This window comes from Lotus japonicus, chromosome 1 (assembly GCF_012489685.1).
Source record: "Lotus japonicus ecotype B-129 chromosome 1, LjGifu_v1.2".
In the NCBI taxonomy this organism is placed as follows: Eukaryota; Viridiplantae; Streptophyta; class Magnoliopsida; order Fabales; family Fabaceae; genus Lotus; species Lotus japonicus.
Genome location: NC_080041.1, coordinates 18078502 through 18097752, shown reverse-complemented (window position 1 = coordinate 18097752; position 19251 = coordinate 18078502). Strand labels below are relative to the sequence as shown.

The 19251-nt window shown below is 35.6% G+C and overlaps 2 protein-coding genes and 1 pseudogene across 2 annotated transcripts; all 3 read left to right on the top strand.

The window, feature by feature from the left end:
- Positions 1–73: 73 nt before the first annotated feature.
- LOC130733944 (UDP-glycosyltransferase 87A1-like) lies at positions 74–2469 on the top strand. Its single transcript, XM_057586233.1, has 2 exons — positions 74–660; positions 1282–2469. Exons 1-2 carry the CDS (start codon positions 171–173, stop codon positions 2163–2165), a joined length of 1374 nt encoding a protein of 457 aa, XP_057442216.1. The 5' UTR covers positions 74–170; the 3' UTR covers positions 2166–2469.
- Positions 2470–4640: 2171 nt separating this feature from the next.
- LOC130733943 (UDP-glycosyltransferase 87A1-like) lies at positions 4641–6921 on the top strand (annotated as a pseudogene).
- Positions 6922–14199: 7278 nt separating this feature from the next.
- Positions 14200–17280, top strand: LOC130733942 (UDP-glycosyltransferase 87A1-like). The gene is made up of 2 exons (XM_057586232.1): positions 14200–14914; positions 16003–17280. Exons 1-2 carry the CDS (start codon positions 14398–14400, stop codon positions 16896–16898), a joined length of 1413 nt encoding a protein of 470 aa, XP_057442215.1. The 5' UTR covers positions 14200–14397; the 3' UTR covers positions 16899–17280.
- Positions 17281–19251: the final 1971 nt, after the last annotated feature.

Genomic DNA, 19251 nt, shown 5'->3' with positions numbered 1-19251 from the left:
TGTTGTCTCGTTTATGTCATGCTATTGAATCATTAATATGAAATTAAAAATAAAGTACAATAAAACAGAACAATTTTTTAAAGCATTCCTATGTTGTCTCGTTTTATGACAAAGTTGGTCAACCAAGAATCCACAAAACCACTCTCACTCACTCACCAACTTCTCCGGCTATGGACACTAGCTCCGGCGGCGGCGCGTGCCACGTGGTGGCGGTGCCATTTCCAGGAAGAGGACACATCAACCCGATGATGAACCTTTGCAAGATCCTCACATCACGAAGACCCAACCAGATCCTCATCACCTTCGTGGTCACCGAGGAGTGGCTCAGCTTCATCGGCGGCGACCCCAAGCCAGACGCCGTCCGCTTCGCCACCATCCCCAACGTGATCCCGCCGGAGCGCGAGAAAGCCGCGGACTTCCCCCGCTTCTACGAAGCCGTCATGACGGAGATGGAAGCCCCGGTGGAGCAGCTTCTCGATGAGCTCGACCCGCCGCCGACGGCGATCATCGGATGCGTCGAGCTGTGGTGGCCGGTCGCGCTAGCTAACCGGAGGAATATTCCGGTGGCGGCGTTTTGGACGATGTCGGCGTCGTTTTACTCCATGTTGCATCACCTTGATGTGTTTGCACAACACAGGCATTTGACACTTGATAAGCTCGGTAATTACTTGCTAATTAATCATTTACAACTGTGCTTAGTTTCAGTTCTGGGTTCACTTGCTTATATAGTTAGTTGTATTAAGAATTAAGAATATGAGAACTTAAATCAAGTTGATTTTTTATTTTTTGCACATTAAGATTACCATGTGTTTTGTATTAAACCAATGATGAAATGTACCCAAAAAAAAAAAACTAATGATGAAAGAAGTCTATTAAAGATCAAACATCAAAGGATAGTGCTAAATATGTTACCTAGATAGCTGAGCTCTTTGAGCATTTAGTCGAGGGTTCGATCCCTGGGCGGTGCGTCTGAAGAAAGATTTGTTGGGAGAGGCCTACCCACTAAATGTGATATCAGAGCCTCGGGGGTTAGTCTCATGGTTGCCGACTGTGGGGATACATTGGGAAACCAAAAAATATATAAGTTATGGAGTCCCTGTATTTCAAAGACTTTATTTTCACTAATACAATATTATATAGTTCCTTCATTTGTGGTGTGACTAGTGAGTAAGCACAATTATTTTAGGCTCATGGATTTCTTTTGCTGCAAATCATCTCCAAGGGTTAATGAAATTTTGTATGGGTGCATTTCTGATCTGAGCTATGTTTGAAATCATGAAGGTGAACAAGCAGAAAACATCCCAGGAATTTCTTCAGCTCATTTGACAGACCTTCGAACCGTACTTCGCGAAAATGATCAACGAGTCTTGCAGCTTGCATTGGAATGCATTTCCAAGGTGCCCAGCGCAAATTACCTTCTACTCACCACAGTCCAAGAGTTAGAAGCTGAAACAATTGATTCCCTGAAAGGTATATTCCCCTTTCCAGTATATCCTATTGGCCCTGCAATCCCTTACATGGAACTAGGAGAAAACCATTTGTTGAACACTAAGAACAGCCATGACTACATGAACTGGCTAGATTCTCAGCCTGCTGAATCAGTATTGTACATTTCTTTGGGCAGTTTTCTTTCAGTGTCTAGTGCCCAAATGGATGAAATTCTGGAAGCACTAAACAGTAGCAAGATTCGTTACCTTTGGGTGGCGCGTGGCGAAGCTTCACGGTTGAAAGAGAAGTGTGGAGATAAGGGCTTGGTTGTGCCATGGTGTGATCAATTGAAGGTGTTGTCCAATGCTTCCATAGGTGGATTTTGGAGCCATTGTGGGTGGAATTCAACTCTGGAAGCTGTTTTTGCTGGTGTACCAATGCTGACATTCCCTCTTTTCTTGGATCAAGTTCCTAATAGCAGCCAAATAGTGGATGAGTGGAAGAATGGGTGTAAGATGGAGATATCAGAGTTGGATGGTGATGTGGTTGTGGGAAAAGAAAACATAGAAGAAATAGTTAAGAGGTTCATGGATCTTGAGAGCCAAGAGGGAAAGAAAATGAGAGACAGGGCAAGAGAACTCAAGGTTAGTTGTCATGGAGCGATTGGCGAAGGTGGATCCTCTGATGGGAACCTGGAAGCATTTATCGGAGATATTTCAAGGCCCCTGATGCATTAAGCAGCTGGCTCTCAGTAACAGAATAAATCAGTGAAAATGATTCGTAGATATCCGCGTAATACAGACACCCAACGAACACACATATTAAGAAAGGAAGAGAAAGATAGGATGTCGCTCTGTTTGGGTGTCTAAGTATTTTTACTTATAAATTAATGAGGTGTAGGGTATTGTAATTCGAATGTAAGGATGTAGATAACATTGTAAAATGGCATGTAACTGCAATTGAAGTCCTCTATAGCTGAATTTGTCCTTGTACTATTAGCAATTTGAGATCTGCAGACTGCGGTCTGCAGCATTATGTGTAGTTACTGAATTACATTGGATCATGATAGATAGACATGAGTAGAGGCGACATCGCGCGTGATCCTACATAGGCGACATCGCGACATGAGTTTTGAGGCCATTTATAAACTACACAATCTGCTTGTGTTTTTTTTTTTTTTTTAAAAAGTTAATTTGAAACGTGCACAAAATGTTAAATACGCAATTTGTGACGGTTTCAAACTGTTCTGTACTAGGGCAAGCTTACGTAAGAGAAAGACAAAAAGTAAACCCTAGCAGAGCACTAAAATAGCAAAACTACCATAAAAGGAATATTCTCCTTAATGCTGAAAAAGTTGGTTTCGTACAAGTGGATGACCTCCCCTTTTATAGAGGGGGTGGTCATGATATGGATCTTTCCTATATTTGGGCCTGACAATTAGGGCCCAAATCCCCGTACATATAAGACAAATCCAAAGGAATCTTCCAGCTGGCTTGTGGGTCCATCACCTAAGGGAGGGTAATGAAGCTCGTCATGTTGCCTTTCCCGCCTTGGCTATCGTCATTGGTTTATTGTTCATTTTGGGCGGGACATAATCTTCTTTATGTCCCGCCCAGTCCACACAAACCATCATAAGTAAGTTTCACTTTTTTAAAACACGCAGATTGTGGTGGTTATAAACCGCCGAAAAACTTGTATGTCGCATGGATGCCACCCAGTGCCGGTCCCGACATTTTGGAGGCCCTGGGCAAATAATAAAAATGGACCCCTAATAGTTTTAACATTCGAAATTTCATCTGAACCATTATGTTGGTTCGTTTGGCAATTGGCCTCTTGCAACCCTCCCACGGGTCGCGTGTTCGAATCCAAGCAACGCGACCTTTTGCTTTAACTAGACCAGATCAAGTCATTAATAACATCTTGAACATTAATTATTATGACTAAATTTTATTTTAGGGGAAAGTTTAATGAGAATTTTTTTTGGGGCCCCTTCTTTTTGGAGGCCCTGTGCTGTGGGCCTGCTTACACAGGCCCAGGGCCGGCCCTGATGCCACCTCTACGAATGTCTATCTATCATGACCCATTCACCTTACATAGCTTTGTTTCCTCAAGGTACTTTTATGGTTGTCCTCTTTATAGTGGCAGCTTGGTCCCTAACTTCTCAGAAACAACAGTTCTGGCCCCAGTGTTGTTAAAAAAATTGGGATTGACTGGGAATGTAGTAGTGAAGGATTTGTGGATTGTAATGCAAAGTAACTTTGGGAGCCATTAATCATATCGGTAAAAACTACCTGTTTGCTACCTCAACAACAAGTAGTGCTTTTAATACCTAATTGTCAGCTGTATTTTTTGTTATAAACAAATGTAAATGGTTGCTATTTTTACTTCTCATTCTTTTGGCTACTTATAGTTAGACCTGATACCTTGAATTCCTAATAGCTAGTTTTAAATCTCCATTAACAGAACAAAACTGCTCCACTCAAGTAGTCTAGTCCAGTGATTGGCAAACTCATGTCACATATTAGTTGGAGTCTTGATATAATTTTCAAATATACTTGAGATGTAAAACTAAATCAGAGCTTTAACTCACTACATATTATTTTAGTTAGGATATAGTTACTATAGTGTGTAAGAAATTTATGTGACCAACCTGCAAAATGTATTTTAAATGGTGGCATATTCAACTTTGATCATGCCATCTATTGTTCCCATATCCATTATCAATAGCTTGCAAACATAATTGATGGTTTATGACAGATCTAGAAATTTAAACTTTTGTGTGCATTATACTGATACACACATAAACAAGAGGCACTTACCAATGAATTGTGGGGCAATTAAAACTTTCAGTACAATAGTACATTGACTTTAAATATAAAAACCTCAGTTGCCTCCCTCCCCACAACGGAACATGGTACATGGATCCGCCAAGTGATGCTTAAGTTAGACGTTGAAAACACTTTGAAGTTTGAGTTTTTTTGTTTTTTGTGGGCAATCCGTATTTTTAATGGAAGACAATCTTATTCGAATTGAGAGCATTTATGTGAGACTAACCCTTCCAAGGTAGATTTTTTTCTCTTGAAAAACTTAAACCCGAGACGTTACTTATCATCAAAGTGCTCAGACATCTATATATTGCAGTTGCAGAATCATTTTGTTGTTTCACCCTCTTCCCAATCTCATCAAACCTCACCATTTCTCCTCCAATTCCCATGGAAGCTCCACCATCTCTCCCCTGCCACGTGGTGGCCATGCCCTACCCTGCTCGCGGCCACATCAACCCCATGATGAACCTTTGCAAGCTGTTAGTCTCCAAAAACAGCACCATCCTCGTGACCTTCATCGTCACTGAAGAATGGCTAGGGTTCATCGGCTCTGATGCGAAACCCCACAACATCCGTTTCCGGTCGATCCCCAACGCGATCCCCTCTGAGCTCACTCGCGGCAACAACCACCCTGCTTTCTTTGAAGCTGTCGTGACCAAAATGGAAACCCCCTTTGAGGAGGTGCTGAACCACCTTGACCCACCTCTTTCGATCATTGTACATGACACTTTCTTGTAATGGGTCGTTGGTGTTGGAATCAGCAAGAACATTCCAGTGGCGTCGTTTTGGACAATGTCGGCGTCTATGTTCTCCTTGCTCCTTCACTATCACCTTTTGGAACAAAATGGTCATTACCTTGTGAACTTGTCAGGTAATCAATATCAGAATACAAGTGATAAACATGTTCCTTCATCTAATTTTTTTTTTACTTTTCTTTACAGAAAATAAGAGATACTCTAAAGCAGTACGTCCATGGAGCTTGGTCTCTTCATGGAAGTCTGTGTTATAAGTGCAACTTTAGAAATACTTATACAATTAATTTTGAAGATACCATTAATTCTTAGGAGATGTTTCTGCAATTCTGCTATTAGTTTCTTGATGGCATAGTTGATTATTAGGAAAAAGAAGCGATTCAAATATATTAAACATGTGATTGAAAAAAAAAGAGCCCTTAGATATTTGCCCACTTTCATGATTTAGAGTTGTAGACTATGAGAATCTCAAAGAAAAAGCAGTGGTGAAATTATTATAAGCATTGCATTTGTAGTTAAGATGTCCTCATAGTATTCAGAGTGAGAAAGAAAGAGAAGAAAGAAACAATTAATGTGATATATGATAGAAAAGAGATATAGAGTAAAATGATGTGCCTATTGAGTGTGTCAGCATTATCTGTATGTATGGTAAACATTTAGCATGCATCTTGATTTTTTTATACTTTTAAATTTTTATACATATATCTCTTATTTAAGAAATTAGGATTAGAAACTAATGTAGAGGAGTATGTATTCTAATTCTGATTCTGATATTCAGAGAAGTTCCGTTTACTATTAATACTTAACTGATGCAATGCAGAAAATGATGACAAACTTGTGGATTACATTCCTGGAGTTTCACCAATGCGCCTTGCCGATTTTCCTCTAAATGATGACAGTCCCCGTAGCCTGCGAATGTTGGAACTGAGCCTGAAAGGTTTCTCATGGGTTCACAAAGCACAATATCTTCTCTTCACTTCCATTTACGAGCTCGAGCCTCAAGCCATTGATGTCCTCAAAGCAAAGTTATCCATGCCCATTTACACTATTGGCCCCGCCACACCTCATTTCACTCTTGAAAAAAGTCCCACAAGAAATACCAATGGCTACTTAGAGTGGCTTGATGCACAACCAGTTGGTTCTGTTCTTTACATCTCACAAGGGAGTTTTTTCTCGGTTTCACGCACTCAAATTGATGAGATTGCACTTGCTCTTCGCGAGTGTAAGGTTCGGTTTCTGTGGGTAGCGCGCGGCGAGGTTCCAAGGTTGAGGGAAATTATTTATGGAGACAACATTAACAACAACAACAAGGGTTTGGTTTTGGAATGGTGTGACCAGTTGAGAGTGTTGTGTCACCCTGCTATTGGAGGGTTTTAGTCACATTGCGGGTGGAATTCCACAAAGGAAGGTGTTCTTGCTGGGGTTCCGTTTCTGACTTTTCCAATTTTCATGGACCAACCACTTGATAGTAAGATGGTTGTGGAGGATTGGAAGGTTGGTTGGAGAGTGAAGGAAAGTGTGGCAGTGAATGGTTTGGTGAAGAAAGATGAAATTGTGAGATTGGTGAAGACATTTATGGACTTGGATAGTGACTTTGCTAAGGAAATTAGGGAGAGGGCTAAGAAGCTTCAGCATGTTTGTCATTGGGCAATTGAGAGTGGTGGGTCTGCTGAAATTGATTTGAATGCCTTTATTAGCACAATAATGCAAGCAGCATGATAACAATATCCAATTGATACGTACCGTGTAATCCTTCTGGATCTCAAATTCTCAATCATGTGATGTTTGTAGGCTTTAAGAAATATTGAGGATTTTACTAATTTAGTTTAAGAAACTCAATCAAAATGTGTTATCATAAGATTATGGGTTCCTTTTTGGTCCATTAAATTATGGTTTGAAAATAAGTTCACTTTCCACTACTGGTTGGACCACGTTTATTCATCACCACTTTTATATTGGTTTGGTCCCTTCTATCGTAGGTATAAAAACTAAAGGCTTAATTGCACTTTTGGTCCCCAACTTTGACCTTCCTACGAAAATCGTCCCCAAACTTTAAAATTAGCAAAAATCATCCCTAATGTTTACACCCGATTGCAAAATTAGTTTTCCGTCCAATTCCATCCACTATTTAACGAATTCTGGGATAAAAATTAATAAAAAATAAGAAAATAAAACAAAAACCTAAAATTCATCCTTTTTCTATCCTTTTACTGGAAATCTTTTTTTTTTCTGGGTTCATTGTTTGAGAGAGAGGTTGAAGAAGAAGAACCCAGATCACACCAATAACAATTGCAACTCTGTCACCCAAGCTAGGACCAACTACTACATCAATTGCAACTCTTTCACTCAAATGACTCAATTTCCCACCCACCCCTTCATCAACACGGTCCAACATCTCACCACTACCTACACTTCTTGCCTGATCCATCTCACCAATAACAATTCCTTCCACTCAATATGTCCAAACCTGAAAAGAAATTCCTAAAGTACACGCATTCCACAGTGACAAACCCAACAAACAGAAGGAAAACAAAATTAATTATCTATAGTGGATGAACAATGTGATCAAATGGAAGGTACAAAATCCAAATATCTCAACGACCCATTTCATGGTTTGAGATAAAACATTCAGACAATGTAACTAACACCTCTCCCTCTCTCCCAACCACCAACACCACAGCCACTACCCAAAAACCACTGCCTCCTCCTCCGCCAGCAAAGTCAGAGACGATATAAAACCAGAGGATGATGGTGGCGAACAGAGCGGCTGCGCGAAAACGTGGTGGTGTGCAGAGGTTCAGATCTTAGATAGGTGATGAACGAGTGGTGGTGATGGGAAGATCGGGAAAGGGTGAGCGACGGCGGCGCTAAAACCAATAAGGAGAGGTTCAGATCGGGAAAGGGCAGATATGAGGAGAAGCGGCTGCAAGCAAACGTGGCGGTGTGTAGAGGTTCAAATCGGAGAGCGAGAACGAGTGGTGGTGATGAGGTGATTTGGGGAAGTGAGAGGAGTGATCCATGGTACGGTGGTGCTGGTACGGCGGTGGTGGCTTGCAGTTGAAGTGCAGAGGTTATGGTGGAAAGGTGAAAAAGAAAAGGGTGTTCATTAAGATGATGAAGATGAAGGAAAAATGGGATGAAGATGATGAATTTTTGGGTTTTTAATATGAAGATGATGAATGTTTCAGAGACTAAATTTTTTAATTAATTTTTTGATGAATATTTCGTTAGTTTTTGGATGGAATTGGACGGAAAACCAATTTTGCAACCGGGTGTAAACATTAGGGACGCTTTTTGCTAATTTTAAGTTTGGGGACGATATTCGCAGGAAGGCCAAAGTTGGGGGACCAAAAGTGCAATTAAGCCTAAACTAAAATACATAAAAGTGAATTTTGTTTGGTGAGATCGTGGGGGCAATATTTCTTTTATTCTTTAATCAAAATATTTTAAGATTAATTTTTCACCTCACAGTTAATATAATAAGTGGTAGGAGCAACTACACAGTTTTGAAAAGAATCTTGATTTGTGCAGAGTTGGAAATTTCCATAAACCCTACCCCCTGCCTCACCTGGTATGTAAGGGTGATATGAAGTGTGACCAACATTTACAAGGACGCGAGTCAATTCTTCCTAATAGAGTGATCATTGTGGTATCGCGCCAAACCTAAGTTTGTGAGTTAGGGTACACATGATGTGTAATAATGTATTCGATTCCCTTTTTTTATTAGAGCCAGCTACCAAACAAGCAAATGTTTGGATCAGCCAACCACTTAGTGAGTTGTGAATTATGATGCGTTCACACTTCATTTTCTCTCACATCTCATTTTCACTTATTTTCTATTTCTATACATTTCTGCTTTTATTATCACATTCCTATTGAACCGTCAAAGATTTTGTACTGGATAGTTGAGCTCTTCACTAGTAGGTTGGATGACTGAGCTCCTCACTAGTAGACTGGACGGTTGATCTCCACACTAGTAGGCTGGATGGTTGAACTATTCACTAGTAGGCTGGACGGTTGAGCTCCTCTACTTGGGCCAGTCAGATGAGACTTGGGTTGGAGGCCTGGAAGACCAAAGCTCGGGCCCATAATGTGAAGATGGGAGTTGACTGTCAGCTAAGCGGTTGAGCATCCTCCAATCACGTGCGTGGCTAAGGAAAGAAGTTAAGACTCCACTCTGTTTGATGCGCTATGTCTCTAGGTCAATCAACCGTGTAGTTAGACAATCCCATAATTGACACAATTTGCCTAAAAGTTAATATATCAGTAATGTAATAACATCTCATCTATGGATTGGGGGTTGACCCACTACAAAAGGGAGATCTTCATCCCACCCTGAAACTCATCTGCTACCTACTGAAATAAACTAAGTCTTTTGCTCATTTGTTTAGCTCTTACATTTGGAAAATGTTTGGTACACACATGTCCACCTCTCCACCTCTTGAAATTTAAGAAGGAAAAAAAGTGAAATGAGAGATATGATAAATGATGTGATAGAAAGTAAGAGAAAGATAAAGAGAAAAGCAATGTGAAAATGATTTGTAAGAAAGAGAAGGTGTGAGAATATCATCACTCCTTACATTTTTATATCAAAACACCAACCATATGTCTCAACTAGTATTTTTTACCCGTGCGATGCACGGGGATATTTATTTTTTTATTGCATAAAATTTTAAAATATGTGTTATTGTTATTATAAGTATTAAAAGATAATGGACATTGATATTAATATCACCCACATCTATCATTATCATCCTCAATGTGTACCACACTTTAAGTGTGTTACATTTTCACTACCGCTACACATTAGGGTTGGTTGGTATTAAGAAGGGTGTGTGTAGTATTTTTAACAACGACCAAAGATAATTTATAGATTAATAAAGGATATAGTTTAATTTTAGATATAAGAAAATATTAATTTGTAAACATTTTTTCATGATAAATGTGTTTGTTTTTGTCTTGCAGAAAAGAAACTATTATATACATATATATAAATAGAGATATTCATGTCTTAGTATTGTGACCCGTGAAATACATAGAGATATTCATTTTTGTTTATAATGTGTATTTTTTCATATTCTTAGTTATTTTTATAGATTTACTAAAAGAAGAATCATGAATTAAAAGAATAAAATTCATTTTAAATATAAAAATTGTTGAATCTGCTTTACACCGATGTTGTCATGCCTGGAGCCAATAAGTTTAGTGGATGTTTTTGGGAGTTTATGCATCATGGAGTTCTGGCGGATTTGTTTTGCGTTTTTTTTAAGCTAACAAAAGGTTTTTTACTTAGATATCCAAATAACTTTACTATGGAGTATGTATATGAATCTCACATAGAAAAGAAGAGCTTACCTAGAACAAATTGGCGCCCTTGACTGACTAAATCCCAAAATAATTTGTACACTTGATATTTTCATCATTACACCGTGAATTAATCTTAGTTGCAAGGTCTTCAGAGCTTGCACTTAAGCTACTTAACGCTCAATTCCTAATATGCTTCCGCCAAACATGGTTCCTTTCAACTGTGTACCCAATCTCGAACTCCATCATCAGCATCGCAAGTTTTTGGTCTTACACAGATGAAATATCACAACTAAAATTTCTTCGTTATTTTCTTGGCTTAAGTACACCACCATTTGGTCTGTGTATGAACCTCAAAGTGTACACACCAATTGATTGCCTCTGCAATTTTCATTCTAATTTTAACAAAATAAGCCTAATGATTTAGGAGAGTCTAAAAAATTTAACTTAATCAATCAATGTATGAGAAAGACTCACGCCGAATCGTGTAGCGCAACATCTATATGCCTATTTGTCTTCCCATTCTTTTCACTTTCTATTAATCCACATTTTTTCAACTAAATGTCCATTAATATCTAACATAAAAAAAGATAAAGATTAATAATAAACTACAATGTGGAGCATTTAATGCTGTTGTTGTATGAGAAGTAACCTAACAAGTATAAGTCATTAGCAAAACCTGTTTTGCTAGACTTTTTTAACCATTTGGCTAGGTTTTGGTTAGGTCTGCAGAATCTTAGAGGGTATTTTTTGTCTGATTTTGCTTTTTGGATCCCCTTTGAGGATGGTGAATATCATGCATATCTCCTCATCTTTATTTCAATACATTTTCACTTTCAAAAAAAATATTAGTCATTTGCGGTTGTCTGAATTTTAGGAAGTGGTACAAAATCATATTTTCTCCAGAAATTGTGTCACTTGTAGCCTCTTTAACTTTAGAGATGCCCATTAAAGTAATCTTGTATTTATACTTTGTGACTCTACATTTCCTAGCAGATGTTTGAACCATAAAATTCTGAATCATATAAATTTGTCATTCACACAATGTGCCACTAAACTGTGCTATTTGACTCCGGCCAAAGGTTGCATGATCTTCGAGTGCTGTTTTATTTTCAAAATGAAAATTTCCAATTATAAAAATTCATGTTTATGTATGGTAAAAAAATAGTTTGAATTAGGCACCATGAAACTGGGAAAAACTATTAAAACGGAATACATGTTCATCGATTAAGAGCAACTTAATATTATTAACAACTTGAGGTTTTTTGAAATCTCTTATTTCCCACACATGGAACACACGAACTCTGAAATATCGGATACCTTATGCAAAGTTTAGGCCATAAAAAAAATATTTTGTTAGGTGTTTCAATTTTACATGATGAAATCAAGTTGAAAATCATCATGAAAAACAAACATGTTAGAACACATATAAACATTCTAGGCTAGTACATCAATAGTTACCCCTTGAATATATGTACCTGAGATAATGACTTGAACCTTGAGCCTTTGAAAAAACAAAAGCAAATACATAAACAAAGATTATGTGAATAACACATGTTGAATGAGTATTGACACTTAATTATATATCTGTAGAGAGAAGGGTTAGCGAGAGTATTATTTTGGTAAGATGTTATTTAATATTAAGTTTGTCTTTTTGAATTTCATAACTCATAAGAAATAAATAATAATAAATTTATTTAAAATATTTTTTAAAGTTAATAGTAGAACTCTATAGAATGACATTGATGAAGGAAGTTCGAGAGGAAGAGATATGTGAGTTTTTTTATTGAATAACCTTTAGCTTTTAAGGTTTAGTATTACTATTAATTATCAGTTGATTAGATCTTAAACAAATCTAAACTAATAAAATGTATCTTATGAAATTCCCTATGTTTTTTAGTGATATTATATTTAATATTAATTTTTTCTTATGAAATTTCATAACCAATATGAATTACATAATAATAAATGTTTTTAAAATAATATTGAGATTAACAGTAGAAAGTTATAGAGTAACATTGATAGAGGAAGCTAGTTCAAGGGGAAATGGATAGGGATGGTTTTTTTTTTCTATCACATGTTTGGGTTTTTTTTTATGATTATGTATATTTTTATTTAATATTAAATTTGTCTTTTTGAATTTCATAACTCATAAGAAATAAACAATAATAAATGTTTTAAAATAATTGTGAAGGTAATAGTAGAAGTCCATAGAATAACATTGATGAAGGAAGTTCAAGAGAAATGAGTATATGAGTGTTTTTGTTTATTGAATGACCTTTAACTTTTAAGATTTATTATTAATATTAATTATTAGTTGATTAATGTTTCAATAAATATAAACTAATAATATGTGTCTCATAGAATTCATACTCTCAAGAGCAGTTAAAACAATAAAGACGAAGAAATGAATTGAAATTGAAACAGAAAGTTGGTATTTAAATAACATTTAATATATTTATATTATGAGTTTATCATTGAGTTATAACATAAAAAATTAAGATTCAAATAATTTAACTTGAATGTCATTGATCCTTCAATTTCAGTCAAAAAATTAAGGATTTCATTTGAATAGGGAAATGAAAAAAAATGAAGTACACTCAACCAATGTAGTTGATAGATAAAAGAAATAAGAAGGCAGAATAAAACAAAAAATTGAAAAAATAATGTAAAATTAGTGCATTCGTAGTGTAAGTGACACCTAAAAATGACAAAAATAAATTAAACCTAATGTATTCGAAGAGAAGAAGGACGATAAAGATGACAACACTGTATAAAGTGAAATATAATAAAGATGACTCTCATTCAGTAGACCAAATTGACAATCAAACAATTAAAAAGTACAAAAGATGCAAGAAACTTACATATTTTCAAGATAGTATATTGGAAGAGCGGAAACAATAGCAGTAAAACCTGAAAGAAGAAAAAATTGAAATGAAATCAATTAAATGTAAAAGAAGAACAAAGACTTCATTGTATTAGATTAGAAGAAAAGAAAATCAGTTAGTTGATTTAGTTGATAATGAAAATGAAAAGAAAAGCAAGAAACTTACATTAACTAAAGATTGAACTGTCAAAGAAATGGAAGGAACATCATAAAATTGTGCATGAAAAACAATGAAACACAATAAGAGAAATGATAAAGGAGAAAACATAATAGAAGTTAAGAAAACATCATAATAAGTTTATTAATCCATAGAGAACTCTTACCGGATCGACGATGATGATGGAGAAGAACATCAACGCCTAAGAATGAAAACTGATGAAGAAGAAGAAGTGGCTGATAAAAAAAGAAGAGATGAAGAAGAAAATTTTCTAACCTGACAGAAGATCTTCTTATATAGGGGATGATGCTTTTGGAGAATTCAAATGAGAGAGATTTCTACCATAGGAATAGAGATTATGGAGATCAAGATGGGAAAGATGAAAGGAATCTGAAAATGGAATAGAAAGGTATTTCATATATGGGAGAAAAAGGAAGAGACTCTTGCTATTTTTGTAACCACATTCAAGAGTTACAAAAGCAACAAAGAAAACAACCAAGAATGTAAAAAGGTTTCTCAATGGGTTTTTGTAAGAGAATGATGGACGATTAGGATTAGAAGTAATCAACGGTCAATATTGATTTTATAATTAATTATTCACAAATTTACATATATGCCCATGAAAAAATATTCACTCATGTGCATTGATTAATTGAATTACTATGTTATCCTCAAAGTTGCAAAAACTCTCCCTTTATATAGTTTATAGATAGATAGATAGATAGAAAATAGATAGATAGATTCTTTATTTTTCTCTTCCTTTTTCTCTCTCCTGGGTGTAGACTGTAGATGGAGAGATAGATATTTTTGTTTGCACAGTACAGTGACTACCGACTAGTGTGACTAACAAAAAAAAACCGTCATTGCACACATCATCGGTTTCCATTTGCTCCGAACCTTCCAATATCTCTGACACATCATGAATGAACAAAAATTTTAAAACCACTTCCCTTTTACCTTTCAAACCATGTAATGATGTAATTGCAAACTCACTCCATTTTCCTTCACTCTCTGAATAGCAAACAGAGCACCACCCTCATCTCCATGGAAAACCCTCCATTCCCACCTCCACCAACCACCACCACCACCCACGTGGTGGCCGTACCATACCCAGGCCGCGGCCACGTGAACCCCATGATGAACCTCTCCAAGCTCCTCATCTCCAAAAACCCCAACATCCTCATAACCTTCGTCGTCACCGAGGAATGGCTCACTCTCATCACCACCTCCTCCGACGACCCCAAACCGCCGCAAAACCTCCGGTTCGCTTCGATGCCGAATGTCATCCCCCCTGAAAGGAATCGAGCTGATGACTTCGTTGGCTTCCTTGAAGCTGTCATGACGAAGATGGAAGCTCCTTTTGATGAGCTGCTCCGCCGGCAGCTTGATCCGCCGCCGAGTGTTGTCGTGTACGACGCTTACCTCTTCTGGGTCGTGCGTGTTGCTAATAGGATGAAGGTTCCGGTTGCGTCGTTTTGGCCGATGTCGGCGTCGTTTTTCGCTGTCCTCAAACATTATCATCTTCTGGAGGAAAATGGTCATTATCCAGTGAATGTGTCAGGTCAGTTACTTTTCTATTTACCACGAAACCATTGTACTAGTAGAAAGTAGAAACATGAGAATTAACCGTCATTACCCTCGGTAAAATCACTTGTTATTCACTAACACGTAATTTACAACCAAAATTGAGGTTAATTGCTATTAGCACAAATTTTATAAATTTTTTTATGTTTTTAATTACAAATTTGCTAAGACTTAAGATTGATGATTAATTAGTTATTGAGAAGAAAAATGTTTAACATGTGCCCACAACCCATTTTAGGTCTAGACCCCCACCTAAGAAATGTGTGTTGGGTATATTTCTGGTCCCTACAAAATAGTGAATTATTATTTTTTACTATTTTAAAAATTAAATATATTTTTTGTCTCTATAAAATAGTGAATTATTAATTTTTCATCATTTAAAAAAATATTTAAAATAGATTCTCAATTTATGGAAATACTCATGATTTGGTTTGGTCCCTAGAAGAACCAATACCTAAAGAAAAATTTATTGTTAAAGACTACTTCTTGAATGAATTTGAGTCATCAAAATTGTATGTTCATTCTTTGAATTTTGTTTTAGTGATTCTGAGAGGACTCAAACATGAGTATTTCAATAAATTGAGGATGTATTTAAACTTTTAAGAAAAATATTTTAAGGAACTAAAATCAACAATTCATTATTTTGTAGAGACTAAAACTTATTTAGCCCTATAGTATGTATAAGATTTATGAAACTGAAAGAGAGATAAATAAATAAATTAGGCATTATTAGTTTATTACTATTTGAGTGTCAGAAAATGAAATAATAGTTAGAAAAGTAGCTTTCTTAGGAATGATAACCTATTGTCGGGAATCTAATTTTGTTTTAATTAATTTTACAAATTAAATGGGTCATAAATCTAAGTAAACAGTTTTATCACTCACAAATCACAATGTTTTCAATGAAAGCTTATTCTAGAGAATTGAAAGCAGACTCAAGTGTAGTAGCTCAAACATGATAGAAGGAGAGTAGTCTTCAACAAAAACAAAATTAGAGTTATTAGATTAGAAGATATATCAACAATTGTGAGTTTTAAAGGCTTCTTGTTTTAATGGTTGCAACAGAAAACGGTGACAAGCGTGTGGATTACATTCCTGGAAACTCATCAATCCGCCTAGCAGATTTTCCTCTTCACGACGCAAGCTCGCGCAGCCGAAGACTGTTAGAGTTAGCCTTAAACACCATCCCATGGATTCACAAAGCACAATATCTCTTATTCCCTTCCATCTACGAGCTCGAGCAACCAGCCATTGATGCTTTGAAAGCAGAGTTTTCAATCCCCATCTACACCATTGGTCCCGTGATACCATATTTCAATCATCATCATGATGATCACAACCACATTGCTTCTTCTCATCATGATAACAATTATATTATACAATGGCTAGACAACCAGCCTTCCGGGTCAGTTTTATATGTCTCGCAAGGCAGCTTCCTCTCTGTTTCGAGGGAGCAAATCGATGAAATCGTGAGAGGGCTGCGCGAGAGTGGTGCTAGGTTCTTATGGGTGCAGCGCGATGGAGACCAGTGGAAGGAGATGTGTGGTGATAAGGGGCTAATTGTGCCATGGTGTGACCAATTGAGGGTGTTGATGCATCGTGCGGTTGGGGGGTTTTGGTCACATTGTGGATGGAATTCGACTAGGGAAGGGGTTTTCAGTGGGGTTCCTTTTCTAACATTTCCTATTTTTATGGATCAGCCTCTTAATAGTAAGTACATTGTGGAGGATTGGAAGGTTGGGTGGAGGGTGAGGAATGAGGTGAAAAGTGATAGGTTGATAGGGAAAGAGGAAATTGCTGGGATTGTTAGGAAGTTTATGGGATTGGATGGTGATCATGAGATGAGTGGTTTGAGGGAGAGAGCTAGAGAGTTGAAGCAGATATGTCAACGTGCAATTGCAAGTGGAGGGTCATCTGAGACTGATATGGAAGCATTTCTTGGTCACATTTCACAATTGTGATGTTTGTTGTTCTCATTTTTATCCTCTGATTTCTTATAGGATCTTATAGAGTAATGGATCCATTATAAAAGTACATGGGATTTGTTGTATTCACCATGTTTTAGGTGCGTTGGCACCATAATAAGATTCATATAAGAAAAAAAGTTGTCATCAGAAGTTATATGTGGTGTTGATATTTGATAGTAGTTGATACAAAAGTGGAACCAAGGGGAATCTTTACAAGTCTATGTAGAGACTGTAGTGGATTAATAAATCGTGCGGGTCATGATTTACGATTAGATCATTCTGATGAAGAAAGAGTTTGAACTTTATGTATTTTATTGTTATTATTCAAAAACCAATTGATTTTGTTTTTAATTATTTGAGTATAACTTTGACATTATCTCATTCTTTATAATATGTGCTAAGAAGAATCTCGTGTCATATATGATGTTAGGATTAGTGGCAGCACAAGCCAATTTACACAAATGAAATTGGGGTTGGAGTTTGCTTGGAAGAGGGGTTATTGGCATATCATGTGTCAGGTTGATTGTGTTGGCCTTTGGATGTCTCTAGAATATGAGATGCCGGTGGGGATATATTTTTCCCATCATTTGTGAGATCATGAAGTTGATTCACCGATATTGTTCATTCATATCCTTAGGATTCTGATAAATTTTGACTGAAATGCAGATGTGGATTGGTTTGCGTGTTTAGATGCTCACTCTTTTGCTTCCGAGCTAGTTTTTTAAAAGTTTCTTTTGTTCAAATTCTCTAGTTGAGGGACCCCTTAGCGTCAGGGTCGTCTCAACCAATTTTGAGGCCTAAAACGAACTCTAAGAATTGAGCCTTTATAAAATTATTATTTTTTATATCAATAATTTAAATAAATTTTATTATTTGTCCTTTTTGAGATGCAAAATCGTTTATTAAATTGTCATAATCATTTCTTGTAAAATATCTTTTACAATAGATAATAAAGTCAACTCATTTAATCTTTGTTGAGACATTGTTAATCTCAGATGAGATTTTATTAATTTTAAGTTTAAAAAATTATGTTCCGCAAAAGCAACACTTACTTGTCTTCTACCTATTCCATGTTTCGTAAAAAAGAAATGGTTGATCAATTCAAAACCTACCGAATTGAAAACATGACAAATGTTTTAAAATTTGAAAACTGAAAGAATTAAATTAACAAACAAATAAAAATTCAAAAGAAATGAAAATGATGATCGAAAGAACTGAATTAAAACACAAGGCTACAAGAAAATAAACCAACATAACAAATAACAAATTGAATAATTCAAGATAACTAACACAATGAACACATACCTATAAATAAATAGTGGCGTAACACAAGATAGAACTTGGGATTTGGGGAGAACAACTTAATAAAATAAAGAGTTAAAGAGATTTGAGAGGGAAAAGGAAAAGGAAAAATAGAGGAGGGGTGAGGTCGAGAGGATTAGAGGAAGAGGAAGAATTGGAAAGGGTAGAAGAAAAAGAATTCAAAAGATCAAATGAAAAGTCACACTATTTCTCTGCTTTCAATCAATTCAAAATACACAATAAGTTGAATTTAGTTAAGAATAAATGATGCACTTAATAGGCTCATTTTTTAGGCACTGAATATGTTATTTAATTACTTCTTCTATTCTTGAATAATTTCCTTTGAAATATATATACTAGTTAAAAAAATTAAAATTTTGTGGTCTAAAGCGAGGGTTTTACTAGCCTAAGGGTTGAGACGACCCTGCTCAGCGTTCCTTATTTTTCTTTTATCTTTCATGTTGTTTTCCAATGAATTTTAAAAAAAAATTCAATTCTAATGATTCAATTTGTTGAACCGATAATAGTCAAAATGTGTATATTTTAAAATATATATATATATAAATAAATAAATAAATAAATAAAGGAGACTTGAACTTTTGCATTGATTACTTAATCTTTGTATTAAATACAATAGATAATAAAATACAAAACTAAAACAAAATTACATCTACTTTATTATTCATTATATTAATAAATAATTGTTAAGCTTTTCAATTTCTCATATTTAAAAATAAATGTTAATATTGATTAAATTTTAATTATCAATTATAACTTGGGGACAAATTTTTGAAATTGACTACCTTTACATTCATAAAAATATATAGTAAAAATAACTTTTACATTTATATCTAATAGTAAAAATTTCCAATTTATTATATATTAAAATTAAAATTTTTATTTTAATTATATTTATAATTATTATTTTAATTATAATAATTATTATTATTTTAATTATAATGATTTAAAAATTAACCAATAAAACTTATTACTACTATTTATGTGTAAATAACAAATTAAGTACTAAAGTTAGATATCATCTTAA